The sequence below is a fragment of the Callithrix jacchus genome, chromosome 11 (genome assembly GCF_049354715.1).
Source record: "Callithrix jacchus isolate 240 chromosome 11, calJac240_pri, whole genome shotgun sequence".
Classification (NCBI taxonomy): Eukaryota; Metazoa; Chordata; class Mammalia; order Primates; family Cebidae; genus Callithrix; species Callithrix jacchus.
In genome coordinates this window covers 14,925,774-14,947,952 of record NC_133512.1, presented here as the reverse complement: position 1 = coordinate 14,947,952, position 22,179 = coordinate 14,925,774, and the positions used below count along the sequence as shown (strand labels likewise).

The 22,179-nt window shown below is 48.9% G+C and overlaps 1 protein-coding gene across 29 annotated transcripts in view; it reads left to right on the top strand.

Annotated features, from left to right (window-relative positions):
* The window catches only part of TNS3 (tensin 3), a 314,051-nt gene that overhangs the window by 188,568 nt on the left and 103,304 nt on the right, over window positions 1–22,179 (top strand). For all 29 annotated transcript variants that reach the window (XM_078342392.1, XM_078342401.1, XM_078342395.1 and 26 more), the window contains 3 exons: window positions 2,740–2,869; window positions 3,183–3,248; window positions 7,054–7,158. In XM_078342392.1, the coding sequence (XP_078198518.1) occupies window positions 2,740–2,869; window positions 3,183–3,248; window positions 7,054–7,158 (301 nt within the window). The remainder of the gene's footprint in view (window positions 1–2,739; window positions 2,870–3,182; window positions 3,249–7,053; window positions 7,159–22,179) is intronic.

Sequence of the window (22,179 nt, the reverse complement as noted above, 5' to 3'; positions counted from 1 at the left end):
AGAGGAACCTGTTTGGGACAGGCAGATTCTCATCTCCTGCCCCTCCGTCCCTCCCGGGCATGGTGGCCTGCCTTTTCCTCCCTTCTGGTGTGTGGAGTGAGCTGGGATTGCTGTGTAGCTGCTGTGAGGGGTGGTAGGGAGACCTGGGGGAGCATCCCGGATTCCTGGGGAGGGAGGATGGGTCCTGGCCTGGAAGGAAGACCTGCGCTGGGTGGAGCGGTACTGACGGGAGGGGCACAATGAGCTGTGGTTGGAGACATTCCACTGTGCCCCTTATGTGGCTCCCTCTGTTTTCAGCCAGAACACTCCCCGCCTGAGGGGTCTGAGCCCACAACTGCCTACTGAGGAGTTTCCCGACTCCTGCGTGCAGATGTTGGGGCCCATGGCAGCACAGGCTGCTCTAACTCTGTGAGCCATCAGCTGCTTCACATCGTGGTGTTGTTTTAATTTTTTTATATCTCTGGTTTTTTTAAATATTTATAAAATTTGAGAGCAAGACTGGCTTGAATTGAGCCCTCTCTTTTCCTTTTCTCTACTGTAACCACTTTCACTCCCCATTTCCCAGGCACCCAGTGGGAGGAAGGCAGACAGGGAGAGGCGGGTGCTGTCATCCTTAGCAATGTGGGGGCGTGTGTGCCAGAAGGCCCTCCCTCCTGGGGTCTCTATACCATGTCCCAGGTGGAAGCATTTGATGGATGGTCGGTATAGTGAGTGAGGGGTCCCGGATGCTCTCAGAACATCCTGGAAGGATCCCTGCAAGGACAGTATTGAGTCTTGCTGAGAAGTCAGACAGTCTCAGACAGAGGTGGGAGATTTGTGGCCAGTGTGCCATTGGCCATTGGAAAAGCAAGCTGAGGCCTCAACATTTCTTTACAATTCCAGTTCTCTAGCTGCAAATGCCCTGGTTCCTTGGTCCCCGGAGGCCATGCCTGGGTCTGCACCCATGTTTACAGCACCCCTGGCCAGGGCCAGGTTGTGGAGGGAGGTCAGCATGTGTTTGTCAACAGGGAACATCCTTCCACAGTCTTACTTACAATTTGTAGTTTATTTATCAGTTCCTTTCCTTGTCGATAGCACAAAGGTAAACATCTTGTGGGTCTGGCTGGAGCCACAGCTCCCTGCCTCTGGGGCTGGCTTCTGGGCTTTGTGTTCCTATAGTGGACAGTCCTCTGGTTAGGGAAGACAGAGCCCTTCCTGCCGTGTCCTTCTGCATGCTGGTCCAGATCACATCTTCGGTGCCTTCTCATTTGCCGTTGTGAGGCATGTGATATTTTAAAGCCATCTTTCTCCGAAAAAAGTCTCTATGATGGGAATGTGGCTTTCTCTGGTAGTCACTACCCCACAGCCTCGTGGTGGAGGAGGTCCCTGCCTGTGTATGGTTTGATCTGAGAGCAGAATCCAGCCTGTCCAGGGCCTTCCACCCTCTGGGGATTCGGGAAAATGCCACTTCCTGGTGGTCCTGCCCCTGCTGTCTGAGTGAGGGGTGCCCCTGTCCCTGCAGCTCCCCCATCTATAGCCTGATAACCCCCCCAATGATGCCACTGCTGTGCACTGTCACAAGAGGCAGGAGAGTCACTGGTATAAAGGCAGGGCAGGGGCCAGGTGCGGTGGCTCACGCTTGTAATCCCAGCATTAGCGGATCACAAGATCAGGAGTTCAAGAGCAGCCTGACCAACATGGTGAAATCCCATCTCTAGTAAAAATACAAAAATTGACTGGGCATGGTGACGTGCGTCTGTAATCCCAGCTACTTGGGAGGCTAAGGCAGGAGAATTGCTTGAACTGGGACCTGGGAAGTATAGGTTGCAGTGAGCCAAGATCACACCACTGCACTCCAGCCTGGGCTACAGAGTGAGACTCCATCTCAAAAATAAATAAATACATAGATAGATAGATAGATAGATAGATAGATAGATAGATAGATAGATAGATAGAGGCAGGGTGGGGCACTCAGGCTCCTACTCTGCCCACCGTTTCCCACATGCAAGTATCTGCAAGGGGGGGCTCTACCCTTTGGCTCATTGGCACAATCATGTAGGGTGCTTGAGCTGCACCCTGGAAACCTCGTAAACCCAGCTTGAGTTCAAATCGCCTCAGGGTGATTCTGAATACTTGTCTCACATGATCACCAACAGGACCTCTGGATGGATAGCCAGGCATGGGAAGCTAAATGCCAACACCGTGTGTCTCCCTCGCTCCCGTCCTCCCTCTTTGTGCCTCTGTCTCTAAATTATAGTATGCACATAATCATTTAGCAGAGTACACACGGTAATGACCGGCTGCTTCTTTTTTGAAAACAAAAGGCTTTAAGCTGCAACATGGAGCGTTGAGATGAAAGAAAAGCTATCACAATCAGTCGTCAAAGTCTAGAAAAAAGAGACCACATTCCATTTTTCAGATGTGTCCAAATCAGGGCACATCCTCTCGGTCTGAAGGGGTTTAGGTGTGGCCTCTCTGAGGACTAGTGATGGTGGTGTTCAGAGCTATGGTTTCATAGGAGCAGCACAGGGAAAACGTGGAAGCCCCCTGTGGAGCCCTGCACCCAGCAGCAGCCTCTGCCTGCACCCCAGCTGTCTGCAGGTGCCCATGCCCAGGGTCAGAGTTCTACTCTGAAGTGTGAACGCCCAGCCAGAGTCCAGAGGTGGTCCCTGCTGCGCTGGCCTCTGCAGAGTGTGCTCCTTGCCAGGAACGTGTGTCCTGGCTGCAGCGGCTTTGTCTTATTTTCCCTCTCTAACCCAGGTGAAATGCTACCACAAGAAATACCGCTCGGCCACCCGTGACGTCATTTTCCGCCTACAGTTTCACACTGGGGCTGTGCAGGGCTACGGGCTGGCATTTGGGAAGGAGGATCTGGACAATGCCAGCAAAGGTGAGGTGTGGAGCAGGCAGCCCTGTGCTTTGGGTAGCTCCTTGGTTGATTCTTTCACTATCCACTTTACCCCCTTTCCAAAATTCAGCCTGTTGACAAAATTGTTACCAAATTAGAAGAAAGCAGTCATTGATCTGTGGGGAAAAAAAATTACGGAGAACCAATGAAACTGCCTATACTTTCTGTACCATGGGACCTCTTTATTGCAGATTTGGGAGTGGTGCTATACTGGTTGGAATAAGGGACAAAGTCAATCTGTCCTTTTCTGGTTAATCATCTCCACAAATGTGTTAAAATATGTTGTTTTTTTCAGATGACCGTTTTCCTGACTATGGGAAGGTTGAGTTAGTCTTCTCTGCCACGCCTGAGAAGATTCAAGGTAGGTAGTTGGGTGGAACGCCGGCAGGTCCCTGTTGACACTGGTGGAAGGTGGATGATGGCTACGCTGGGGCTGCGGTATTAGTCTCCTGCTTTTGTACATCTTTGGAGATGCCTGTAATTAATAGGATGTTGGATAGTGGAACAAGAAGGCTCACTTGTGTCAGTAAGCCCCAGAGGTGGCGTGACTTGCTCACAGCCACTCAGCCAGGAGAGCCTTGGGCATGACAGGGACATTCCTGCAGGAGTAAGGTGGTATTGCATTGTGGTTTTGATTTGCATTTCCCTTATGGTTAGTGTGTTTAGCACTTTTTCATATGTTTGTTGGCCATTTCTATATCTTTTGAAAAATGTCTGTTCATATCATTTGCCCACTTTTTGATGGGATTATTTGTTTTTTTCTTGAGGATTTGTTCGAGTTCCTTGTAGATTTTGGGTATTAGTCCTTTGTCAGATGCCTAGTTTGCAAATATTCTCTTTCACTGTGTGGATTCTATTTACTTTGATGATTATTTCTTTTGTGGTACAGAAACTTTTTAGTTTAATTAGGTCCCGCTTACTTACTTTTGTTTCTGTTGTATTTGCTTTTTGGGGTCTTAGTCATGAATTATTTGCTTATATGAATGTCCAAAAGAGTTTTTCTTAGGTTATCTTACTAGACTTTTTATGATTTCAGGTCTTAGATTTAAATCTTTGATCCATCTTGAGTTGATTTTTATATTAGGTGAGAAATGGGCATCCAGTTTTATTCTTCTACACGTGGCTAGCCAGTTTTCCCAGCACCATTTGTTAAAATAGGGTATATTTTGCCCAATTTATGTTTTTTTGCTTTGTTGAAGATCAGCCAGTTGCAGTCAGTTGTATTTCTGGATTCTCTCTTCTGTTACATTGATCTGTTTACTTTTATACCATGCTGTTTTGGTAACTCTAGCCTTGTAGTATAGTTTGAGTCCAATAATGTGATGTCTCTAGATTGTTTTCCCTTTTTTTTGGATAGCTTTGGCTATTTGGGCCCCTTTTTGGTTTCATATGAATTTTAGGATTTTTTTTTTTCTAATTTTGTAAAAAATGATATTAGTGTTTTGATAGGAACTGCACTGAATCTGTAGATTGCTTCAGACAGTATGGTCATTTTAAATAGATTGATTCTTCCAATCCGTGAGCATGGGATGTATTTTTATCTGTTTGTGTCATTTCTGATTTCTTTCGGCAGTGTTTTGTAGTTCTCCTTATATAGACCTTTTACCTTTTTAGTTAAGTATATTTCTAGGTATTTTCTTTTTCTCTTTGCAGCTGTCATAAAGAGGATTGAGTTCTTAATCTTATTGTCAGTTTGGTCATTGTTAGTGTATAACAATGCTACTGATATGCGTACATTGATTTTGAAACCTGAGACTTTACTGAATTTGTTTATCAAATATGGAAGTCTTTTGGAGGAGTCTTCAGTTAAGTTTTCTAGGTATATGATCATTTCATTCATTGGCAAACAGCAACAGTTTGACTCTCTTTTTTCCAATTTGGGTGCCCTTTCTTTCTTTCTCTTGCCTGATTGCTCTGGCTAGGACTTCCAGTACTATATTGAATAGAAGTGGTGAAAGTGGATGTCCTTTTCTTGTTCCACTTTTCAGGGGGAATGCTTTCAACCTTTCCCCATTTAGTATGACATTGGTTGTGGGTTTGTCATACATGGCTTTTATTATTTTGAGGTAAGTCCCTTCTATGCTTAGTTTGTTGAGTGTTTTTTTTTTTTTTGAGACGGAGTTTCGCTCTTGTTACCCAGGCTGGAGTGCAATGGCGCGATCTCGGCTCACCGCAATTTCCACCTCCTGGGTTCAGGCAATTCTCCTTCCTCAGCCTCCCGAGCAGCTGGGATTACAGGCACGCACCACCGTGCCCAGCTAATTTTTTGTAATTTTAGTAGAGACGGGGTTTCACCATGTTGACCAAGATGGTCTCGATCTGTTGACCTTGTGATCCACCCGCCTCGGCCTCCCAAAGTGCTGGGATTACAGGCTTGAGCCACCGCGCCCGGCCCTTGTTGAGTGTTTTTATCAGAAAGGGATACTAGCTAGATTTTATTTTTGCATCTGTTGAAATGACATATAGTTTTGGTTAATAGTGTTTATATGGTGTATCACATTTATTGACTTATATATGTTAAATCATCCCTGCATTCCTGGGGTGAAATCCACTTGATCATGGTGTATTATCTTTTTAATGTGCTGTTAGATTCAGTTGGCTAGTATTTTGTTGAAGATCTATGTTTATCAGGGATTTTAGTCTGTGTTGTTTTTTCCTTTCCTTTTTTTCTTTTTTTGTTATATTCTTTCCTGGATTTGGTATCAGGGTGATACTGGCTTCATAGAATGAGTTAGTTAGGGAGGATTCCTCTTTCTCAGTCTTTTGGAATTGTTCAGAAGAATTGACACTAATTCTTCTTTGAATGGTTGGTACAATTCAGCTGTGAATCTGTCTGGCCTTGAGCTCTTTTTTATTGGCATTAAAAACAATTATTGATTCATTTTCACTGCTTGTTATTGGTCCGTTCAGGGTTTCTGTTTCTTCCTGATTTAATCAAGGAGGAGGGTTGTCTGTGTCCAGGAATTGACCAATTTTCTCTCGATTTTCTAGTTTATATACATAAAACATTACAATCAACATGAGAGATCATTTGAGAATATATACACATTTCATCATAGTCTCAAATGATCTTTCGTGTTGATTGTAATGTTTCCAGTTTCATATCTAATTGAATTTATTTGAATCTTCTCTCTTCTTGGTTAACCTAGCTCACGGTCTATCAATTTTGTTTCTCTCTTTAAAAAATCAGCTTTTTGTTTCATTGATCTCTTGTATTTTATTTCATTTCATGCTGTGCTGATTTTTGTTTTCTGTTTTTTTCTACTAGCTTTGGGTTTAGTTTGTTCTTGGTTCTCTGGTTTCTTGAGGTTTGACATTAGGTTGTCAATTTGTGATCTTTCAGACTTTGTGACGTTGGCGTTTAGTGCTATAAGCTTGCCTCTTAGCACTGCTTTTGCTGTATTCCAGAGGGTTGATAACCGCCGTCACTATTATCATTTATTTCAAGGAATTTTTAAATTTCCATCTGGATTTCATCATTAATCCCAAAGTCACCAGCATTTTAAAAAGAGAATTAGAAGCATAGTAGGCTGCAAGTATTATGTATAAAATGTATTTTTTCCCTAAAAATATATATTTCAAAAGAAACCGATGCCTTTATCATCCAGATGAGTTGTCTGGATCATCACCAAGATCCACATTCATGGGCGTTTGGTTTCCCTTTTTAACAGCTATGGAAGTAATCATGCTTTTTCTGTGCTCATTGTCATAGGTTTAGGCAAAAACCTTTAAATGCATGGCTTGTATATTAAAAATCCCCTTAGTATTCTTAGAAAGGCTTGAAGGGAGGAGTGTGGATCTGGATCCTGGAGCCCAAATCTGTGGGCTGAGACACAGCTTACTGGGCCTCTGTGGCCTTATCAGTGAGGTGGTCTGAAGACTCCTGTTTTGCAGAAGTGTCAGTCAGTGTCCAAGTCTGGTACACAGTGGACGAAAGATCAGTGCTTACTTATCCCTTCCCCCTAGTGGTTTTAACCCCGGTTCTATTTGTGGGAAATCCTCTATGGTCTCTGGTTAGCGCTGTGGCTCATGGGAGGAGGGCGGAGAATGGAGAGGCTTCTCTCCCCCGCCAAGGTCAGGCTGCCCACCTGCCCTCATGGTGGAGTCAGGTGGACAGAGGTGCTGGGCTTCACTGGGACTAACATTGCTGCCTGTGTCCTGTGCAGGGTCTGAACACTTGTACAACGACCATGGAGTGATTGTGGACTACAACACGGCAGACCCACTGATACGCTGGGACTCATACGAGAACCTCAGTGCAGATGGAGAAGGTGCGTGTGGTCATCTCATGGTCAGTTATGGAGGAGACGGGCACAGGGAAGACAGCCTGCTCAAAGAGCTGACATAGTTTGCAGTCTGCTCAGAAGAGGCAAATCCTCCTGTTTTCTCAGAGGTCCAGAATTACACCTTTGTGTGACATAGTTGTGAGTTTTGAGGGTCTTCATGAGAGTAAGGTGTGGTGAGTTTGGGTCAGGGCTTTTTGTGAAGCTGTAACGGGTGGATGAGCTATCAGTAAAGTTATATCCAGGAGGCCCTTGGCCTGAACTTGTGTGTATGTATAATGCCGGGGATCATTCCCCCTTCTTCCTTCCTTTCCTGTTTGCATATGGAGGTGCCGAGCACTGGCCACAACCAACCTAGCTGCTGTTGTTCAGCCCCCACACGCAACAGACATTTTGTTTGTATTTCTGTTTGCTTGTTAGTCTAGTGTTTCTGATTTATGGCTGTAGCATTTAAATCTCTGTTTTCATGAGACCATCTCAGACATGTCCTCTGTTCACCCGTGGAATGTGCACGTTGGAGCACAGTTAGGCGCATGAAGGAGGAGAGGAAGGAAGGGGCAGCTGTGTGCTGGAATCTCCGCAACACACAACTGGAGGTTGATTTCAAAGGGGGGATATTGAGGCTTTTCCTGGCACATCATGCTGATCTCTTATCTTTTTCAACCACTGACTGAGAACAGACTTGATTTGGGAAAGAAATTAAAATACTTTTTGTTGAATTAGTTACATCCAGATGTAAAATAGCTAAAAGCAAGTGTTGTGGAAAGAACCGCAGTAGCGCCCTGTCTTTGTGGATCTCCGAGCTTCCCATGACTCCAGAAAGGTGGTGTCTGTGGTCCGTGAGAAAGGACACCAATTGTGTGTCCCAGGGTGGCACACAGCTCCTCTCTGTTGTGCTGGGGAGGAGCTTTCTCCTTCATAGGCCTTGTGGGATGGAATTTCACCTCAAGGAATTGTAGCACCCCAAATACACCTGGACCAGAAGTGGAGACCCACAGATGGATGTTGATGGTAAGGGCATTAAAACACAGATGAAGTCTCGGGTTAGTGGGCAAAGTGCTGTGGACCGGGAGAGCCTTGCTGTGGCCTGAAAACAGAGTGTTCTTCGCTGGCGTGAATGACTCAGCACTCCAGTCCTTCCAGATAACCAGCACCTTAAAAGAAACGTAGCTGAAAACTTTCAGAAAACTATACATTGTCTCTCAGGAGATCACAGTGCACATTGGAATCTTAAAGCTGTGAGAATGACTAAAACGTTTTCTCAAACAAGTGTTGTCAAACTTTGGATCACAGAACTCTTTTTCCAGTAGCGTCTGTTCGCATTTGCAGAGCTACCTTCTGTCCACCACATGGTGATGTTTTCCTCTGGAGGAGAGAGGGGTGAAGCGGTGGCTGGTGCAGTGTGTGAATAAGCAGCTCAAGGTGAGATGAGGAAAGGAGCTAATTTGGAGAGCTGGACGGGGCCTCTGAGACAGCTGACTTATAAATGCCAGGCTGAGGAGGGTGGATTTGACCAGAGAGGTCCCTTGCTGCTTTGGAGCCAGCGAGCAGGGCTCTGTCATGAGGTGATGAATCAGCAGCTATGCCAAGTCTCCTGGAGACCAGGGAAGCACAGCCGGGGAGCCTGGCACCATTGAGGGTGTTATGAAAGGACATTCTCCTGATGGTGGGAGGTTCCTTGCTTGCCAAGGGAGGGGCATGCCTGGAGAGTTATTGACCATGAAGGAGGCAGGGATTCTAAAACACAGGTGGGTGGTCTCTGTGCTGATGCCATAAGAGGGGAGCAATGAAGCCCAGTGGGCAGTGTGGAGGAGCCCCAGCTCCTGTGAGGAGTGTGCTCTGGAGGACAGCTCTGTGCTCAGCCCCTCTATGAGTGCCCTGCTCCTGTCCCCAAGTTGGCTCCCAGTGGAGCCTGTGGCTTCCCCACAGGACAGATTTTATTCTTCCCACCTCACAATCAGGGAAGTGAAAGCTGGGTGCCTGCGGCCACATCACTCACAGGTGGTGAAGCACCTGAATTGATTTTATGTAGAAAAAGTATAAACAGAAAGAAAATCAGTTGGTGTTCACCACCCTTTGGGGGCACGTGAAACTTTACAGAGAATGTATGGAAGGATGTGTGTGAGGCTGTGTGTATAGATCCATATGTTGTGGAGGACTTGCCGTTATTACTGGGTGAAATAGAATTCAGTCTTTAACACTGTCAACCACCGGCATGTCTCCTGAAGATACAGAGGGAGATACTTTATTTCAGGGTCCTCTCAGTCCATTCACGCTGCCTTAACAGATAACCATAGCCTGGGTGACTTTAACAAAGAGGCTGGGAAGTCCAAGACGAGGGAGCCAGCCTGGCTGGTAGGGCTGTCATCTAGTTGCCGACTCCTGCCTTCTTATGTCTCCATGTGGCTGTGAGGAGGGGGAGCTCCTTGGGGCCTCCTTTCTGAGGGCACCAATCCCACGTAAGGAGTCTCCACCCCCATTCTCTGAGCACTGTCCAGAGGTCCTGCTTCCTAATACCATCACACTGGGGATTAGGTTTTGATGTATGAATCTTAAGGGGCACAAATATTCAGTCCATAGCAGCTACTCAATGCATGTTTGTTGAATGAATGATTAGAGAGGCAATTGAGCTTTAAATATCTAAGGCCCTGACATGACAGATCACAATTCCCACTGGTGCATTTTTCATGAAGCGTCTTTTGAGCCAGGGTATGAGCAGCTAGGAGACTGTGCTGTGGATTGTGTGGTTGGAGGCACTGGAGCCATGCAGGTGATGGTCTGGGCATCTACTCTGGACTCTTGTGTCATTCATAGAGCGTTTGGTCTAGTGGCTAACAGAGAAGGTCTGGCATCGCCATGCAAAGGATGGAGCCAGTCGGGAATGGGTACACAGAGGAATCAGAAAGAAACTGAGAAGGAACAGGGAAGAGTGGGGAGGACACCCAGAGAGAGTGGTTCCCAGATGGGGGGGCGAGGAGTCGGATAGGGTGCCCAGGCAGCCGGGCACACTTTGCAGCCAGATTCACAGTTTTCCTGTGCAGTAAGTGGAGTGGATCAGAAAGTTCGTGCTTCTATACTTTAAATCTGTGCTTTTCCACAGACTGACTTTGCTCCATGGAAACAGGGCAATTAGGGGGCTGTGGAAGAATGAGGTGTGTTGTAGAAAAATCATCCTACCTGGCTGTCTCATGGGTTCTCCAGGGCCAGGGCTGCCCCTGCTTTCCTGCTCTGTCACTGCTGCTACTTCTAGTGCACGTTTTCAGGGTCCACAGTTCTTGTCTTCTGTATATCCACAGGTGGACACTGCTCTGAACCCTTGGAATTGTGTTAGTTTTTTTCACCGATAAATGATCTTTAAATTAACTTCAGGAAATTTGGGGGGAATAAAGGCATTTGTTGGGAGGACATGGAATAGCATGTAGAGTCAAAAGCAGAGCCATCCAGCTGGTGGAGGTTTTGGAAGGGACAGTGCCACTGCTAGCTGCTCTGTGGTCCACCCCCGGGGACTCTTTGCAGGGACCAGCACTAGGATAACAGGCTCCAGCGCTCAGCCCTGCATTGCTGTTTATGTTCAGATTGCTGGAAGACAGATGGGAATGTGTAGCATTGCTTGGATCATGTGAGGAGCTAGGGTCAAGTGGGCAGAGTGCTCCCCGCAGGCTGCATGCATGGAGGGAAGAAGGCCAGTTTCCCAGGGGAACATGCAAGAGTCATCCCCGAGGAGGAGGAGATGGGTGCTGAGCCCAGACAGTGACAGACACCCACTTGGGCCCCTGAAGAGTCAGCGGCTGAGAGCTTGGAGTCAGTGCTCATTGTCATAAGACAGTGGCTGTGTCTGCCTCTGGACCCAGTGGACACCAAGATAACCAGTTACAAAAGAGTCGTGGAAGGGGCTCTGGGGATCATGTTTTCTGAGGGTTTCCAGGCTTCATAAAGCAGTAGAGACTCCCTTTATAGGCAGAGTCACGCCCAGACGCCTCATGGATACAGTGGGTGAGAGCGCAGCCTCCTCTCAGCACCTCGTTCATCCCTTGCAGTCTCAATGATATCTGAAGCCCATGAGCACCCCCAGGGAGGTAGGGAGGTGGGGAGGTGGGGGAGGACTCAGAGTGAGCTCAGAACTTAGGTATCCCAGATGCTTAGCACAGAGCCCATCACATGAAATCCGAGTTCTCTCTCAGAAATGGATCTCAGCAACCTTCCCTTGAGCCACTGCCTGAGCATTCCTGAGAATTCCAGCTCCCGAGTAACAGACAAGCATGGAGCGTTTCCTTGGATCTGTGTCCCCTCTTCCTGCATCCCCTCCATCCCCACATACTGTCTGGCGTGTCTACGGTACCTGATTCAATGGAATGAGTTTTATGCTTTTCTTCCTTTCTTAAACATACATTTAAGCTTCTATTTTGTGAAGAAGTAAATTATTGAAAAGAAAGAAGGAATAATTACCCCCATCTTACTACCTAGAGACAAAGCACTCATCATTGGTGTATTTTAGGCATGATTTCCAAATACCATGTAATTTCTCTCTCTTTTTTTTCTGAGATGGAGTTTCATTCTCGTCACCCAGGCTGGAGTGCAGTGGTGCTGCCTCGACTCACTGCTCACTGCAACCTCCACTTCCAGGGTTCAGGCGATTCTCCTGCCTCAGCCTCCTGAGTAGCTGGGATTACAGGTGCCCACCACCACACCCAGCTCATTTTTATACTTTTAGTAGAGATGGGGTTTTGCTCTGTTGGCCAGGCTGGTCTCAAACTCCTGACCTCAGGTGATCTGCCCACCTCGGCCTCCCAAAGTGTTGGGATTATAGGTGTGAGCCACCTGACCCAGCCATAATTTCTTATAATAGGATCAGCCTGTGCATTGTTTTATAGGCTGAGTTTTCCACTTAACCCACCTCCCTGAGCATCTGTGCGCATCTTTAAACTTTTCTTTCCATGCCCTTCCTACTGAGCTCCTGCATTCCCTTAGAGGAGCTTCCAAAGTGCGTTTGATCTTGTTGTTGCACTCCTGCAGGGATTCCAAGTTCTCACTGAGAGACATGAGGCTGCCACCACCACCCCTGCCACCAAAGCTCTGCAGAATCTTCAGGCTTGGGTCCTTTTGGGAAGCTGTATCCCAGAAAAAGCAGTCACAGCTGGGTATGGTGGCTCATACCTGTAATCCCAGCACTTTGGGAGGTGGGTGGATCACTTGAAGTCAGCAGTTTGAGACCAGCCTGGCCAACATGATGAAACCCCATCACTATTAAAAATACAAAAATTAGCTGGGGGTGGTGGTATGCGCCTTTAATCCCAGCTACTCAGGAGGCTGAGGCAGGAGAGTCACTTGAACCCGGGAGGCAGAGGTTGCAGTGAGCTTAGATCGTGCCACTGTACTCAAGCCTGGGCAACAGAGTGAGACTCTGTCTCAATTAAAAAAAAAAAAAAAAGCGGGGCCGGGCGCAGTGGCTCATGCCTGTAATCCCAGCACTTTGGGAGGCCAAGGCGGGTGGATCATGAGGTCAAGAGATCAAGACCACCCTGGTCAACATGGTGAAACCCCATCTCTACTAAAAATACAATCAGCTGGGCATGGTGGTGCGTGCCTGTAATCCCAGCTACTCAGGAGGCTGAGGCAGGAGAATTGCCTGAACCCAGGAGGCAGAGGTTGCGATGAGCTGAGATCGCGCCATTGCACTCCAGCCTCGACAAGAGCGAAACTCCGTCTCAAAAAAAAAAAAAAAAAGCAGTCGCCTTTGGATAGAAAACTCATCCTTGCTGAATTTCCCTCCCCTCTCCCACCCTGCAGCCTTCCTTAGCCCCTCTGTGGTGGGGAGACCGGTCTACTGCATGTGTGAGCCCTTGCTCCAGTCGGCCTTCGCTCTTGCCTGTGGTCAGCAATGCCTGGCTTGGGTCCCTGGACTGGACACCTCCTGGGGGGTGGAAGGCAGAGTCCCAGCCGCATTCCCACCAGGGCTTCAGTCTTCAGGGCTGTCCGACGCTTTGAGGAGTTAAAGAAGGTTTGGCAGCCTCTGAAACATTCTCTTTTAGCTGGAAAAATGATGTCTTGTGGCACTCTCTTTTCCACCCCACCCCTGCCTTTTCTACCCCCGCCCTTGCCTGGTTAAAAAAATCCAGAAATGTTGACTTAAGCTGCATTTATCTCTAGAAGTCGTTGCCGTCCTGGAATGGAGCCCTGTACAGCTGCCTTCAGTCTGGGCCCGTGTTAGGGGAGCGCCTGCTTTGATGTGTGAGCTCAACATTCTGCTTTCTATACTCAGAAAGGAGCCGGCCTTGAATCCGTTCCAATGTGGGCAAGCGATTACAAACGCCCTGTCTTCAGCACAGAGAGGCACTCATGATCCTGGTCTCCCCGTGGGTCTGCAGTCCTGGCAGGTGGTGGCTGCGGGGGATGGTGGTCGTGCTGGTGTTCCCTGGGGTGGTTGCTGTCCCTGAGGAGAGGGAAGAATGTCCCGAGGCATACAGTGTGGGAGCCTGTCGGAAGCCTCACTGTGGTATCTTAATCCTCGAAAGAGCCTGCGAGCCCGTTTTAGAGATAAAGGGAGCAGTTCCAAAGGAAAATAAAAAACTAGAACTGGCCAGGGACCTTGGTAGCCTTCTGGCATTGCACACTGTGGGCAATGGCAGCTGTGGCTCACAGGGTGTCTCGTGTTTGAGACCACGTAGGACGGGGCTCATACCCCTGACTTTTGTCTTTGAGACTGCGACTATGCTGTCTCACTGGGTATCCTACCTCCTTATAACACAAGAGGGCTGTGGGTGGGGGATTTCTTACCCTAGCAGGATACACCTGCCCTTTCAGAATCAGACTTGCTGGGATGGTCTAAGAGAATACCCACAGCAGCATATGTGCCCCTGGATTTGTAATGTCACCACCAAGAAGGCAGTGTGTAGACAGAGCCCACTACTCTCTCCTCTCCATGGCTCGGAGTGATGAAGGATGGCCTGGCTTCCTTTTTCTCCCCACGATTGGGCCTCAGCTCTCCAGACAGGATTCTCCCTACAGCACTCTTCAGGGAGCCTCTGCAAAGCCCTGGACCCCCATGTTGCTGAGCCCCATGGAGAACAAACATTTCATTTTCCCTGCTGGACATCTCTGGAGCATCTGTGTCAGTGGCCACAATCTCCATCTGGATGCTTGCTTTCTTTCTCTTTTTTTTTTTTTTTTTTTCTTTTTTTGAGATGGAGTCTCACTCTGTCACCCAGGCTATAATGCAGTGGCACAATCTCGGCTCACTGCAACCTCTGACCCCCCAGGTTCAAGCGATTCTCCTGCCTCAGCCTCCAAGTGGCTGGGATTACAGGGGCATGCCACTGTGCCTGGCTCATTTTTGTGTTTGTAGTAGAGATGGAGTTTTACCATCTTGGCTAGGCTGGCCTTGAACTCCTGACCTTGTGATCCACCCACCTCGGCATCCCAAAGTGCTGAGATTACAGGCATGAGCCTCCACTCCCATTGGGACACTTTCTACTTGCTCTCATAAACCACATTCTCTTTCACTTTCCCAGTCTGTAAAGTGGCCTGATGTAGTTGGAGGACTCTAAAGATACCTCCCTCCAACTCTGAGAGTTTTTTTTTTTTATCTTGTATACCATTTGTCATATTCACGCATCTCATATTTTCTTGGGAATTGCCATGGTTCTGATGCTGGGGTGGGCACAGGGAGAAAGAAACAGAGCAGACCCCTAACTGGGAAGACATAGATATACATCAGTTGTCACCACAGGGTGTACCATGTACCACAGCTGAAGTATATCAGGAATTAGGAAAGAATTGAAGAGAAACAACCATTTTGCCTGTACAGTCCAGGGAGATTCACGAAGAGGACAACTTTTGCAGGTATGGAATGCAGGCAGGGCATGCCATGCCCTGGGTATGGGGCATGGACAACCAGGGCATATTCAAGGGGTGGAAGTGCTTTCCTCCTGGCTAGTGTGTGCAAGAGAAAGCCACAAGTGCTGTTTGTGATGGATCATGAGATGGGGGAAGGTCAGCTTCCTTTACTGAGCCTGGCTCCTTTGCTGGGTGACAGTGAGCATCCCAGGAGCCACATGACTGGAGGATACAGACAGATAACAAACGGGCTGGAGGATGCCCTGGGAGAGGCAGAGTCTGGAGAGGTAGGAGGGTAGAGAATGGGCTTCTGGACTCCCCAGCTAAGAAATGAGGAAAGTCTGGACTTGGATGTGGCTCTAGGGATGGAGAGTAGGGGTCTTTGGGGATCTAGGAGGTAGATGAGTAAGACTCTACTGTAGATTTAGAGGAAGGGGTAAGCGGCAGGGTAGCTTCAAGAATGGCTGAGGGCTGGACATGAAGACCTGCTCTGTCACTCTTGTCCTTGACTTTGCCTTGACCTAGGATCTCTTAGCAATCAAAGAGTGAGCAGGATGAGGGTCATGGCATTGCCAGGCCTGGCCTCTGCCACTTTAAGTGGATACCTTGATGTACATTCCCAGAGTCCAGGCTTTGGGGCGGCTAGAGCAGGCCGACAGAGGAGATTCACATTTCACTGCAGGCTTCACAGTAAGACACAGTCTTGAAGTGCCCATATCGTGGCCTTGGAATGCTGTGCTAAGCTCCAGGAATGGGTTACCATGAGCATAGGTTGAGTCAGCAGTGTGCAGAGCTGGCCCGGAAGTGCCAGATCAAGCTGAGACCCTTCAAGTGTTGTCATTTTGAAAACGGATTTGAAAACTTTCTCCCTAAAACATTGTTGGGTTTTAGGATTTGGAAAAGTGAAGTAGGCTTTGACAGCTTAGTGGAGGATGGGGCTGCTGGCAGCTGATCCATCGTTCAGTCCTGGCTCTGCTCTTTGCTGAGTGCTTGGGTACACACAGTGCCTTGTGTCTGCAGCCTGGATCCTCTTTGGCAAGATGGGGTGCTGCCCCTAGCATCCAGAGCTGCTCCAGGGCGCTTTGCATGGTGTTCACCACACTGTGAATGCTTTGACTCTGCACCGGGCAGAAGAATATTTCTTTTGGTCTTGCCCCCAAACCAGGTTTTCATAATCGTTGCTTGCTTAGGTAGCTCCAGTGAAAAGCAGCTGTCATCAGGCAACTGAAGTTGTATGAGACGGAAATGGGCAGATGGGCGTGTAGGCTTGCTCTGAGCCTCAGCTCTCCTCCCTCCGCATCTCTTGATTGTGAATTGAGGCTGCAAGCCTCCCACCCACAGGCACCAAAGGACCCCCTTGCAGGTGTGATCCCATGACCAAACAGCAAATCCTCCTGAATGTCACCTGAGAGAGTGGCCTGGGGGGCGCCGGCTTCCTCCTGTCTGAAGTGCGAGGCTCATCCTCTGTTAAAACCAGGATCAAGTCATGTGGGTGTCACTTTCCAAAAAGTGACACGGCCCATCAGAGGAGTGAGGGTGGCATTGGGGGCAGGCAGAAAGTTGTTCCAGTCCCTGAGCCACCATCTCATTAAGTGTTCGTTACTTTTCTAATTTGACAGGAATCAGAGGAATTGGCTCAAGTTATATGTCGTCCCCTGCACGTTTGCAGGAATCAGCCCACATGAGTGTCCCAATGGTGGCCTTAGGAGTTAAGTAGTGTCACCCCTCGGACAGTGAAAGTGGTGCTGAGAGTTGACTATATTTGTCCCAGGTCCTCGGGGCCCCCAGCCCCTACTCGGCACACAAACCTTGGGCCTCCTGCTTTCCAGGAGGAAGGGTGCCCCCGACATCCCACTGGATGGGGTGTCCTGTGCATGCAGATGGGTCTGGAAGGTGGGTGACTTGTTTATATTACTGCAGTTATTGTATCTTCTTTTTTTTTCTTTATTTCTGTAAGAGGGATTCTTGCTCTGTTGCCCAGGCTGGAGTGCAGTGGCCCAGTCTTGGCTCTTTGTAATCTCTGCCTCCAGGGTTCAAGCAGCTCACTGCCTCAGCCTCCTGAGTAGCTGGGACTGCAGGTGCCCGCCACCTTGACCAGCTAATTTTTGTATTTTTAGTAAAGATGGGTTTTCACCATGTTGGCCAGGATGGTCTCGATCTCTTGACCTCGTGATCTGCCCGCCTCAGCCTTGCAAAGAGCGGAGGTTACAGTCGTGAGCCACCATGCCCAGTCTCAGTCTTAGTCTCTTTTCACTCTCTATTTGTGATCAGTATCTCCACCCCTCTTTGGTGACCCTGCCCACTTAACCAATATGCATGCAATGATTCATGCCCCTGCCCTGCATTCCTTCCCCAAAACTGTGGATCTTTGGACTCTAATTCCCACCTGTGGGGACTATAACCTTGGCTGTTCTTCTGCTGGTGGATTCCCTGAGATGTTAACCTAGAAGAAGGCTCCAACCCCATAGTCTCCCTGGGACCCTGAGTCACCAAACTTGACACACCCAGCGTGAGCAGGATGGTGTGTGTGTGTGTGTGTGTGTGTGTGTGTACCTTGCTATAGAGAGGGTTTGGTCCTTATTCTTCTTACAAAGTTCTTGCTGACACCCTTTTCCAAGTTACATCTCAGTCAAGCCCCTCTTCCCGGATGTGTTCTTTTGCCTGTCTCCTGACGTGAGTAGGTTGCCTGAATGGCACTCAGTCAAACCCGGTGAGTTTCCATCTGTGTCTTCCTTGGGCAGAACATTTCTCTCCCATGCCAGGAAGAGGCGGGGCTGCAACTTTATTTTGCCTCCATAGAGCCTGCAGTTGCACTGTGCCAAGTCAGGGAGAGCACCTGCTGACTTTTAAGTATTTGATAAACAGAACCAAACTGTGTGAGAGAATGAGGCTGGACTGAAGAAAGGCAATCTCTTCCTCACATACACATGCTCCTGTGTGCCTGGCCCATTGGGCATTCTCACTACCTTCCTCAGCCCTTGGCTGGAAGAGGAGGACTTGTGCATGCTCACGCTCTTCCCTTTCAGGCTTAAAGGCATGTCTGCAGAGGCCTTTTAGATTACGCATGCAAGACTGTGTCATCTACTCCTTTCTTTGGGAAGTGCTGCAAGACAGAGCGGCCAGGGCTTCCCAGGGGAGGGAAAGGTTGTGGATGACTAGGGGAAAAGGGAGGTATTCATACAAAAGGGGCAGACGGGACAGTCTTTGACTTGGGTCTTTTTTCCCTGTGGGGACAGGGACCCTTACACAGAGGTGCACCCTCGTGGCCTGCGTCTCTGGCCCCTTTCAGCCATCTGGACTAGGAGATCAGCATCCACGTGCACACTCCCTTTAAGCAAATGATTCTCCTGCCTTTTATGGTGATGTTCTCAGCACTGGCGTTGACCTTTGGAGTAATGACACTCTTGGGGTCAACAGCTTTCAAACTCTTTGCCTCTGGCTCCAGGATTCCAAGTTGGTTCTTAAGGAGAAGCCCCATCCTCTCTCCATCCACTCCTGCCAGAACCCTCCACAGCCCCAGCCCCACCCTGATCTTTTTCTGTTTTTCACATTAGGTTTCTGCATAAAGATTTGCGTGAAGATCGAGTTCTACTATTGAAAGTTGGGCACTCCAGCCCTGTACCGTTGATTCTGGGACTTTACATCATTAAAATGGTGTTTAAATGTTGACAGACAAGATACCTGATGTTAAACACGCATTCAGTTGCATATGAATTGTGTCCTAGTCTCTGTAAGTCCAAGGACGGGATGCAGTTTTGTTTCTCGTTACTGTTATCTAAGATGTTGTGGAGGGCAGGGCATGTGAGATAGAAGGCATAGGTGTCAGACTAGTGGGTGTGTTCCTTACTGACATTTTTAAACGTCGCACAGATTGCAGAGGATATTTTAGATAACATCCAACTATTGAAAAACAGGATTCATAGAATGGCAACTTGTGCTGTTACATAAGAAAAGTGAGCTTTAAGAGGTCTTCAGATTTGCTCAGTTTATCTTGCTGATTAGAGCAATTCTGACCAACTTTGTGGATGAAAGCTGGTTTCCACAGCACTGCTTTCCCCCTGCGGACACTGTGCTGGATGGGGACACACGTCAGGCTGAGCGAAGCCGAGACCGCCTTGGCTTGTTACCTCACGGCAGCCATATTCATAGAGCCTGGTTCTCTGTCGGGGAGGCCTGGTGTGGAGGGCCGTGGACCAGGGTAGGAGACAGGGTGGCCACTCTGTTGTGTGAGCCAGCGGTGTGATTAGAACATGTCACGGAGAGGGGGCCAAGGTCAAGGCCGGTAAAGGGTGCACACTCAGTGACAGTTGCTCTGGCTGGAATTGGGAGCCCAGATTTAAATCCTTAGGGGCCGAGAGACTGATGCAAAGTGCAGGGAAAGCTGTTGACCCCAGGAGCTGGGAAAGCAGGTTTCTGTGGACAGATGGAGGGCGTCCCCAGCAAATGTCCTGTGCATGCTCTGCCTGCACCTGCCTGTCATGGATGCAGGGGGACCCGCACTAGTTGATGGGGCCCAGGTGGAGTGGACAGCTGTCCCCAGGAAGTTTTCTTCCACATACCAAGAGCCAGGGATGTGTTCAGTGTTTTATATGTGCGTAGTGATGATTTCCTACCAAGGAAAATGTACCCTTGGACATTGTGGACTTTCAGACTCCACCGTGGGAAATAGAACTAATTTAGGATTCATGGTGGTGACAGTCTATGGAAAATTACACTATGAAAATTCACTAGTATTTATTTTTATCAATGTCAATGTGAGCTAATTTGTGATCTGGGATGTATTCTCACTGAAATTAGGCCAAATGGTTAGAAAAATAGTTGATTGATTGTGGGAATTCTGCCAGTATATCAGCAGCTGTCCTTCGTTGGTGGCAACAGTGCCCATACACTGCCTCTGAACTTGTAGCAGGTCCCCCGAGTCTGGGATTCTGTTTGGCTCCTGACTAGGGTGAGGTGGAAGGAAATTCGGCAGGGGAGCCACGGAGTGATGGGCACCTCTGGGTGCTTTCCTGAAGATGGGCAGAGGCTGCGAGGAAGCCATCTTTCTCTTAGTATTGGAGGTTCATTCCTAATTCCTGTGTATGTAAGATATCACTCTCTTGTTAATCATAAGTCCGAGGATTCCAGCAGGTCACCTGGGGAGTGAAGGCAGAGTGTCACTTTCTGGGAAGCTCATCAAAGAAAACCAGAGGCCGTGTGCTCGCCAGGCAGCCTCCGTAGGACTCAGGACCTAGTCTCCATCTCCCCTCTGCCTCACTGAGCATCGACAGTGCTGGACGCTGCAGATACAGAGCTGAATGGGACAGCACAGCTCCGTGCAGAGGCCAGGACAGGGCTGGCATGGCTAATGGCTGTTGTTATCAGAGTTCACCCTTGCTGAGTGCTGCTCACGAGCCTCACAACTTGAGCACGCAGCTTGCGTTAATATACTTCATCTTTACCACACTCTGAGGGGTCAGAGGGCTAGGTGGTGAAGCCAGGAGTCAGGGGTTGGTCGCTGGCTGTGATGCTTCTTCTGCCGATGTGCTGAGCTCAGTGCCAGCAGGGACTGGACTGACAGAGGCAGGAGGCTGAGAGCACCATGGGTGTGTCCAAGGCAGGGAAGTCAGGATGCAGAGAAGGGTGGAGAGCAGACTGGGAGTGAGTTCGCTGGCTACGACATCGCTTGATTTGTGGAAGGCAGGCGAGATTGTCTCCTGGGAGTGGGCAATACTCTGGGGAGTAGAAGTATTGAGAGCTGGGACAACTTGGAGGAGCCTCCCCTAGCAACGGATGGTTGCTGGGGTGGGCAGAGTGGTGTGCTCAGTGATGTGTGGATGCCACTCTGGTAGGGCCTCTGTGATTTCAGAGGTGTGCACATCAGTAGGGGCGAGGGAGACAGCATGTGCTGTGCGTCTAGATGAATTAAGAGAGGAAGCACAGTGGATCCGTGGTGCTCTTGATGTTTTAAGTTTGGTGCTGGAGTTAAACATGCATTGGGTCCGACTCCACCGTGCTGAGGGAAGGGCTGGATACATGCAGAGAAGAGCAGGAGGCAGGGAGCTGGAGCGGCTTCGAGAGAAGGGAGAGGCCTGGCTGCCACACCTCAAGAGCTCAAGGCTTTCAAAGTTTGGTGGTAGTTGAGGGTATGTCATGAGAAATTCTAATGTGAAAGCAAAGGAAGTTCTTTAAAGTCCAAAGAGTCAAGGTCTCAGCCCCAATCAGATGTTGATGGTTTCCCAGGAGAAGGCACAGAAATGCCTGTGTTGAGAATGTGAGAGCCTGGACCATGGGAGGCATGGGTGTGTGGGGGATGGGCTGGGAAGTGAGGGGCAGTGGCAGCTGGCAGGGCTGGAGAACACTGTAGCCAGGGACACTGCTTTCCAGAGAGAAATGAATTTTGGGTGCAGGTGTCCTGATGGGGAGTGGAGGAAGCACAGGCTACCGCTTCCCGGCCTCTGGGCACACAGCTGCCCCTCCAGAGAGCCCCTGGGATGGCTCTGTCTGCCCAGGTGGGTGGGAAGGGGCCCGCATTGGAGCAGGGATTGCACAGGCTCAGTGTGGTGGATGGATAGGGATGTCAGCTCAGGAGGATGAGTCCCTGGAAAGACGATCCAGAGAGGAGCAAACGGTGGAGACAGTGGGGAGAATGGGTGGTCAGGGGCTGGAGGGACCTGTATTTGTTGAAAGTTGGAGGTGTCATGTTTTCAAATCAGAAGTTTCTACCAGAAGCTATGTGAATTTAGATGTCACTTTCATGTGATTCTTGTGAGGAGGAACTTCACAGGAGGCCCTGCACGTCACCTTCTGACCTGCAGTGCAGGTAATGGCCTCCTTGGAAGCCACACTCGGATCCGTCTCGGTGGGCAGCTTTCGTTTTTTGAGATGGAGTCTCGCTCTGTCACCCAGGCTGGAGTGCAGTGGCACGATCTCGGGTCACTACAACCTCTGCCTTCTGAGTTCAAGCGTTTCTCCTGCCTCAGCCTCCTGAATAGCTGGGACTAAGACGTGTGCCACTATGCCTGACTAATTTTTGTATTTTTAATAGAGACAGGTTTCACCATGTTGGTCAGGCTGGTGGTCTCAAACTCCTGATCTGGTGATTCAGGTGGGCAGCTTTCTTTTGGCCTGGAACCCTGCACTAGAGGATGGTCTGATCACAGCATCGGTTTTATTTTGGTGACCAGCACACAGAAG